This window comes from Engraulis encrasicolus, chromosome 4 (genome assembly GCF_034702125.1).
Source record: "Engraulis encrasicolus isolate BLACKSEA-1 chromosome 4, IST_EnEncr_1.0, whole genome shotgun sequence".
NCBI classification, from domain to species: domain Eukaryota; kingdom Metazoa; phylum Chordata; class Actinopteri; order Clupeiformes; family Engraulidae; genus Engraulis; species Engraulis encrasicolus.
The window spans coordinates 56,312,419-56,321,561 of NC_085860.1; the positions used below are offsets into that span (position 1 = coordinate 56,312,419).

General features: G+C 42.9%; 1 protein-coding gene across 1 annotated transcript in view; it reads left to right on the forward strand.

The window, feature by feature from the left end:
• Window positions 1-4,190, forward strand: part of LOC134447994 (death-associated protein kinase 2-like) — a 63,978-nt gene extending 59,788 nt beyond the window's left edge. The window contains exons 9-10 of the mRNA XM_063197751.1: window positions 460-505; window positions 2,282-4,190. Coding sequence (XP_063053821.1) covers window positions 460-505; window positions 2,282-3,016 — 781 coding nt within the window. The 3' untranslated portion in view covers window positions 3,017-4,190. The remainder of the gene's footprint in view (window positions 1-459; window positions 506-2,281) is intronic.
• Window positions 4,191-9,143: the final 4,953 nt, after the last annotated feature.

Genomic DNA, 9,143 nt, shown 5'->3' on the forward strand with positions numbered 1-9,143 from the left:
TCACAGACATGCCATTTGGAGCATGGTACAGCACAAACACGCCATCTACAGATACACATGATATGGAGCATGGTACAGCACAAACACGCCATTTGTGTAATTCATGTATTACGTTGTCTGTCTCTTGTGTTACAGATTTTTTTTTAAGTTTAGCAGTGGCGTTAATGTGTCCTAATCTGTCGTAACTAACCTAATGTGTGTGTGTGTGTTTGTGTGTGTGTGTGTTTGTGTGTGTGTGTGTGTGTGTGTGTGTGTGTGTGTGTGTGTGTGTGTGTGTGTGTGTGTGTATGTGTGTTTGTGTGTGTGTGTGTGTGTGTGTGTGTGTGCGCGTGCGCGTGTGCATGCAATGCATGCGTGCGTACGTACGTATGTACATACGTGTGTATGTGTGTGTGTGTGTGTGTGTGTGTGTGTGTGTTTGTGTGTGTGTGTGTGTGTGTGTCCGTGTGTGTTTTGCAGGAAACGGATGACCATCCAGGACGCTCTCAATCATCCCTGGATTAAGGTAATTGCTGATCTAATGATAAAGCCTGTAGCATGCTGCTAATGATAAAGCCTGTAGCATGCTGCTAATGATAAAGCCTGTAGCATGCTGCTAATGATAAAGCCTGTAGCATGTAGCATGTAGCATGCTGATTAAGGTAATTACTGATCTAATGATAAAGCCTGTAGCATGCTGCCGAATTGAGGTTTGTCTTGACGTGTGATGTTTGCACCACCTTACCACTCTCACCATCACACTGACAGCTGCTGCTGCTGTTGGATTTGAATATGATTTAGTTGAGTTTCATGGGCGTGTTGAGTGGTTAACCCCACATTCATGAGTAGGGCACACACCATACTAAAACACTTGTAATTTAATGAACAATTATAAACTGTGGTAAAACCATGGTTAGTTTCAGAGTAAAACCATGGTTAATTTTGTAGTTAAACCAAAGTCAAACCAAAAACCGTGCCGAACCGTGCAAACAAAAACCCCATGAAATCATGGTTTACCATGGTCGAGGGATGACAATCAAGTAAGAGCCATTTCCAGCAATAGCATACCGGTATTTCGTCTTCACCTTACCAAAGCCAAACCTGAGAAAATCAATGGATTAAAAGTTTAAAAGTAAAGTTTAAAAATAGAAATAGAATAGAAATATCGTACTTGTAATGGGAAAATCCATTGTTCCAGAACTGCACGGAGGAAGGAAACTGGACATTCCCCCACGTTCTTGTCGACCTCGTTGTCTTTTCAAAAAAGACACTTTTGCACACCTCTGTAGTTGGACAGGTATGTAGGATATTATCCCAGTGGGGTTGTCATTCAAGTGTAAAGAAATCCCACACACTGTCCATTCCAACAAACTTCAATGCAACGTTTTGGTCATCCGACCTTCTTTACCTGACAGCCTCGCTGTCTTTTGCGTGAAGTGATCTGCTCTGTGTTTGATGTGATGACTAACACCATATCAATGCAAGCCTATTAAGGACTGACCTCAAGCCTATTAAGGACTGACCTCATACCTATTAAGGACTGACCTCATACCTATTAAGGACTGATCTCGTACCTATTAAGGACTGATCTCATACCTATTAAGGACTGATCTCATACCTATTAAGGACTGACCTCATACCTATTAAGGACTGATCTCATACCTATTAAGGACTGACCTCATACCTATTAAGGACTGATCTCATACCTATTAAGGACTGATCTCATACCTATTAAGGACTGATCTCATACCTATTAAGGACTGACCTCATACCTATTAAGGACTGATCTCATACCTATTAAGGACTGATCTCATACCTATTAAGGACTGATCTCATACCTATTAAGGACTGATCTCATACCTATTAAGGACTGACCTCATACCTATTAAGGACTGACCTCATACCTATTAAGGACTGACCTCATACCGCATGGCAGTGTGGACTGGCACATGGAGGAGCACATGTTCACTTATGGGATGTCAACTGACAACATTAACAACAACTGACCGCCTGAAGACAGAAGAAGAACTGACACAACCTGCCATCCAGTGTGTAAGAAACACCCACCTGTGTGACCAACTCACAAATTTCCAATAGACTTTTACATGAACTTGTGCATGTGTGTGCTGTTAGCATCCACGTGTGCCCTGCCCTCACACAGTAGAAACCCCTCCCTCCTTTCCCAAAACACTGGATCTGATTGGTTCTTCCTCCCTCCCCCTCAAAAAAGTTCCACCAATCCGTGTCTGAAGACATGTTTGGCAGTGGCAGCGACGTCCCCACCCCTGGTGCCCAACGCAAGACGACGAACGGCAGTGACGAACCCAAGACCGAGCCGTTCCAACCCCCCCACCACCACGAGGCACACTCCCCCCAGCAACAGCAGCACCAGCTGAAGACCAAGCGGCTGAAGGAGTACACCCTCCAGTCGCACTGCAGCGCCCAGCCCAACCACTCCTACGCCGAGGCCCAGCGCTTCGCGTGCGCCCTGGAGGAGGTGGCGCTGATGCGGGCCGGCGTGGCGGGGGTCCAGGCGCAGCGCGAGCAGCTCCAGACGGAGGTGGAGGTCCTGTTGGCGGCGTACGGGCCGCGTGAGGCCCGGTTCCGGGAGGGCGGCGAGGGGGTGCGGCAGGAGCTGTCGCGGGCCCGCTATGAGCTGCGCAAGGCCGAGGCCACGCGCAAAGGGCTGCACCAGGAGCTGCGCGCTGCCGACGTCACGCTGGAGCAGGTGGGCAGGAAGCACCTGGAGAGGCAGGCGCACCTGAGCACGCTGCGGCAGGAGCTGACCGCCGAACTCTGCTGGCTGCGCGAGGTCGTGATGACGACGAGTTACCATGGCAACGGCGATGGCAACGGCGGTGGTGTCGTCGATGGCGATGACTCCATGGTGTTCGGGAGTGACGTAAACGAGGAGTTGAAGGAGCTGCTGAGTCATGTGTGTGGGGCGGAGCTTTGCCAGGAGGCGGGGCCTGATCCCTTGACGGACACTGAGGCCGGCCAATCAGGTTCACCCAGTCAGAAGGCTCCCTTTGTTTGATTGGGTGTTTTATCGATGATGATGATGATGATAAAGGAGGCGGGGCCCGATCCCTTGAGGGAACACTCAGAGACGTCTGTGAAAGAAACACACATGAACATCATGTCCCAACTCCTACACGCAGATTGTTGCATAGTAAGACACAGTACACAGCAAAATCAAAGGCTCACACACTTGCCAATCTGGCTCCATCTGTCCAGAAGGCTACCTTTGTTGAATTTAGTTTTGTATTACTGTAGTAATGATAGCAGAGGTGGTGCCTGATGCACTGACAGACAATGGGGAAAGCTTGTGGACAAGACATCACATGAAGCACATGGTACCTCCTTTGTACACACAAACAAACACTACATTACAGTGACTCACTGTGAGCGGGATGCCAGAGTGCCAGAGCCCAGTCCATCACTCCATGTGTGTGTTTGTTTTATTGGTTATTGATAAGCAATGTTCTCTGGGCTAGGTACATGTTTCTAGGTCCATTATTTTGCTGTGCCCACGCCTTCTGTATTTTTTAGTCTTGGAGAGGGAAGGAAAAAGATACATTACGTACACATGTAGCAACAAATGTGTGACAAAATGGATGTCGCCCCGGACAGATCTTGGAGGTAACATATGAAGAGTTCAGATGCAAAAACCTCTTAATCTAGCAATGTCTTTTTTGCCGTGTCCACCTACTGTATTTTCTTAGTTTTGGCCTGGAGTAGAGGAAAGGAACAGATACACAGATTCACAGCGTATTGCACAAATGTAGTGTGACATGACTTGATTTACCGTAATGTCTTTAATGGTACAGGCAGTGGTCCTGGACACATCTTGGGGGTGAAATATATGACACTGTAGTTCACTAACTGTGAGGAAATGTATTTATTAGATTTGTAAAGACTGAATATATGAGAAACATATATCACTGGCCATTAAGTTATAAATTATTTTAAAGTTCTGAAATGAGACACATGGTTTTTATGTCATCTCAATTTAAATATTGAGTGCAGTTATTAAGATGGTACCAGTCACTGTTAATCAAACACTTGGTTTTTAAAGCTCTGCATTATTTTATTTATTTAAACTGCTTTATGGGGCAAATGGATTGTGTGTTACTTTTTTTTAATCATTAACGATTTACACTTTTTTTTACACAAACACCTACTGTATAAGATGAAAGCACTTTTTATGTAAAAGCAAACCCAGTTTCTCTCTGTGTGTGTGTGTGTGTGTGTGTGTGTGTGTGTGTGTGTGTGTGTGTGTGTGTGTGTGTGTGTGTGTGTCTCTCTGCTTCTCTGTCTCTTTCTCTCTGTCTCTTGCTCTCTCTCTCTCTCTCTCTCTCTCAGTGTGTGTGTGTGTGTGTGTGTGTGCAAATGTGTATAATATGGCCCGTCCAAATAAGAGGTTGCTTGATTGGCTGCCCAATGTGCTCTGTTGCATTGTGTCATGTTCCATTACCAATATTGGGAGTCCTCTCTTCCCAATGTGTCTTAAAGGGGCTCTATGTAGGATTAAAATCACTGTCCCGATCACTGTCAGAGTCAGCCGATGATTATTTGAGTCATTAGTAAGTGAACGATGACTCTCGTAACCACTTTCACGGTCTGTCCGCTAAGAACCCCAAATATAACTTTTGGCAGAGTGGGCCGCTACGAGTGTCGTGGGCAGTGTTGGGAGTAACTCGTTACAAAAGTAACTAATTACTGTAATGCATTACCTTTTTGAGTAACGCAGTAATGTAACTGATTACAGGGGGGAAAATCGGTAATATGTCCTCGTTACAATGCAAGTAACTTGCACATTACAACACATTTTTTTCACCTAAATTTTGTGTGGGTATTTTGTTTTCTTTATACAATGTTCGTGGATCACGTGAGATCAGCTATTGCCTATGATAGCCTACGTCCGCGCAGAGATTTTAAAGTTTCACGCAGAACATTGCTTCCTCTTTCACGCTTCGTCTCTCGAAATGGCAGGCTGACAAAGGATGACAGATTCAGAAGATCCAGCTCGCTCGTTTTCAAGATGGGTATATGCCCACTACTTTGACTCCATTGAAAATAAGGACGCCAAGAACATTTAAGTTAAATGCACACTGTACTTGAAACCCAAACCGCTTTCCACGTCGAAAAACAGTAGCCTACAAACAATTTGACGATTTGAAGAGGTGCCATAGCACCACCAAATTAGTCAGGAAAGGAGGGGATGCATCCCATTCGCACGAGACGGGACACGGCAGGGTAGGCTATCCGACGGGGGGGATGAGTACGTTGCACCCCCCTCACTTTTGTTCAACTAAACATCACTAAAATTGAAATAAATCAATTTGAAATAAAATATTATAGGCCTCTTGGTTCATTAATGCTTATTATATTTCATTGTAGCTTCAGCTGTACTTATCAAGCCTCAACTCCACTATCGTCCTTGGCATTGTTCAACAATGTTTATGACAAAATCTGGCGCATGTGGGGGGTTGGGGGGTCGGACATAAAAAAAAAGAAATTGAAAAAAAAAAATTGGAAATAAAAAAAAAATCCGACCGGACGATGACCAAACCTGACAACCAACCGGAACCAAACTTTTATTTTTCTTAGGCCTTATTGTAGGCCTATGTGGGTAAGACGCAATTCCTGAAAATATTGGTTTTCAGTCTGCAGGCTTCCAAAACGACTTGTGGATGGCAGGTGAAAGTCATGCCACCTCATAGATTTGCACTGTAGATTGCCAAATCCTTATTTCCAGTCATTTTGGCTAAAGTAACTAAAAGTAATGCAAAAGTAGTGTAATGCCTTACTTTAAAAAAAAAGTAATGTTGTAATGTAAGGCATTACTTTTAAATGACAGTAACATGTAATAAGTAGTGCATTACAGTTTTTGAGTAACTTTCCCAACAGTGGTCGTGGGAAACACTTCTCATAAGAAAAATCGCTTTACATACCGTATTCATATTTGTATCAACTGATGGCATTCTGTGATGAAAAACAATCTCACAGCGAGCTTTATTTAATCAGCATTTGTTCATGACGGTATAGATTTTGAGACAGGCATGCCATGGCCACCGCACAAACTACGTTATCCTACATTGTGCCCCTTCAAGGCTGCACAAAGCCTCTAATGTTTGTGTACGTGAAGATTCACATTCATACAGGTCGAAGTAGTTAAGCAAGCGGAGCGCCTTCAAACTGAAACAAGTCCATTTGCTCACAGCTAAACTAATAGGATCTCTAATGTATGGCTTGCTTACCATATTGTATATGAAGGAAGTCATTTTTGAAACTCGCCCTTTCCACGTCAGATATCTAGTTTGTCTTGACAATAGAGTAATGGCTTTACACTGTTTTAAGAGGGAAATAAAAGGACATTTCCAGTCTCTGCGACTCAATCATGCTGTTTAGCATCTTTAATGCAAATTACATGACATCACATTGCATGTCAATAAATTTGATTACATTACATTACATTATTTATATTATATGTGTTATACACTGCATGGCCAAAAAAGTCAACACAAAAAAGGGCACACACACACTATCATGTTTTTGGACCACCTTTCACTTTGATTCCGCCGCATATTTGGTGTTGTATTGTTTCAATAAACTTCTGCAGTGTCTGCAATGCATTTCCAGTGTTCTTCCAATCTTCCAGTGTTACATTAAGTTTTCACGAAGATCTTGCATTGATGACGATGACGCTGTGTAAAGCCTTCTTCAGCACATCCCAAAGATTCTCACTGTTGAGCGCATTGGGCTCAAATCATGTTATGGAACTACACTCCGACAGTCAAAAAGATGAGGCGCACACAAGGCTTGCAGGTTCAAAAAAGTGTATTGTGGCCGACAAATTAACAAAAGAAGTCAATGGAAAATATCTGGAGCTACAAACATTTTGGACCTAGTCTATTATCAATGTCTCCAGTAGTTACATTGATAATGGACTAGGTCCGAAACGTTTGTAGCTCCAGATATTTTCTGTTGACTTCTTTTGTTAATTTGTCGGCCACAATACACTTTTTGAACCTGCAAGCCTTGTGTGCGCCTCATCTTTTTGACTGTTGATAGTATCACTATTTTTAGTGAGCAGTCGCACCAAGCAACAAGCGATCCTCAGTTAAGGCACAGACGCCAACTTCCTTTTTTTTCACGAAGATCTTGCATTGATGACGCTGACGCTGTGTAAAGCCTTCTTCAGCACATCCAAAAGATTCTCACTGTTGAGCGCATTGGGCTCAAATCATGTTATGGAACTACACTCCGACATAAGGGGCAGCCGTGGACTAGTGGTTAAGGATATGGGCTTTTAGATAGGGTGATAGAGGTCCTACCGTAGCCTAACTGTAGGGCACTGGGTCACTACACCAGCGACCCGGGTTCAGTTCTTTCCCAGGTCATTTGGCTGTCCTTCGCCATCTCTTTCTCCCCCACTCATTTCCTGTCACTCTCTCACTGTCCTATCACCAATAAAGGCACAAAAGCCTTAGGGACACTGAGTTTTTCAGTTGCTGCCAATTCAGTAATGTTATCTTTTTCATAAATACTTACCACCAGCATCAAATTCTAAGTAGTCATTATGACTGGAAAAATTGCATTTTTCATACTTGAAAAGGGGGATCTTCTCCATGGTCCGCCATTTTGAATTTCTAGAAATAGCCATTTTTAGCTGCAAAAATGACTGTACTTGGGCCATACCAGAAAATATCAGTTTATTACTTGGTAAACTTTCATGAAAAGATCAAATTTGGTAATAGGCAGCCCAGTTTCAATGAGCAGCATAGTTGCAGTACCTTTTTTGACCATTTCCTGCACAGTGTCCCTTTAAGATAGGGTGATAGAGTGGCAGTTTCAAATCCCACCCTTCCACTCCCCACCCGACTCCATGGCTGAAATGCCCATCAGCAAGACACCTAAACCCACACTGATCTTTGGACTGTAAACCCATGCCCATGTACTTTAAACAACTGGGTATCACTTTGGGTAAAAGTGTCTAATGTAATATTGGCTACGTTTACATGACGTTTTTAATTTTGAATTAATAATTCAGAATTACATAGTTCCCTCGAGTTTACTTTGATCTTTAATTTAATTCCAAATTGTGAAGTGTTTACATGAAGTTTTCAAAGCGGAATCAAGATTTATTCAGAATTAAAGTCAGTTAATTCTGAATTAAATGTCTCATGTAAATGTAGCAAATGTAACATATAATCCCTCATTCGTCCCATTGTTTTATGATGACATCAAGACGGCTGCTGTGCATCGTGTCTCAAAATGGTACGGTGTGTTGTTTGCGTTTGTAGCCCCAGGACCCCAGACAGGCTTTGGTGCGCAGGCAGTCCGTGGTCAACCTGGAGAACTTCAGGAGGCTGTACGCACGGCGGAGATGGAAGGTAACGTTTGCATTACTTTCTCAAGTTCAAGTTCAAATTCAAGTTATTTTATTTGTCACATTGTAGTGAAATGATGGGGTCATCAGCTCTTCATCCAAAGTAAAGTAAAAAAGAAATAAGTAAAAAAAAGTATTATTTAAAAATGACGTATTCAGTGTACAGCTCATGAGTGGAAATGTTGTTTTTTCCCTACCTGCCTCTCTGCCCTACATACAAGGGCAAAGTACAGTAACTACGCCCTCAGTGAAACGGAGAAAAGTTCCTTCAAAGTTTTGGTATGAGGTTGGTTATTGTAGTTACAGCAAAAGAAAGACATAGAAATATCTCTAAAACGGGACTCGTGTGGATCAAAAGGCGTTCTCACAAGATTTAAGATGTGTTGTGCCATTTTCAGTATAAACTCAATTTTGACAAAATACCAGTATGTAGTTACTGCACTTTGCCTTTGTAGGGCAGCACTGTGGCAGGTACACTCTGAAATCCACCAGCTGCTCAATATTGTACCAGCCAGTTAATATTCAACAGTTCCATGAATTACTGTATTATTACAAACAATGTTATACTTTCCAATCCATAATTTGTTACAGATCTGATCAGTTATTTTGACTCCAATCAGAGAGTATCCCTCGAGGCTTTCAAAAAAGTACTGTAATATTGAAATAATTTGTTGTACTGACACATTGTTTGTAGTTAGGCCAAGGATGTCAAACTCAAATTGACTGAGGGCCAAAATCAAAATCTGGAACGAAGTCGCGGGCCGAACTC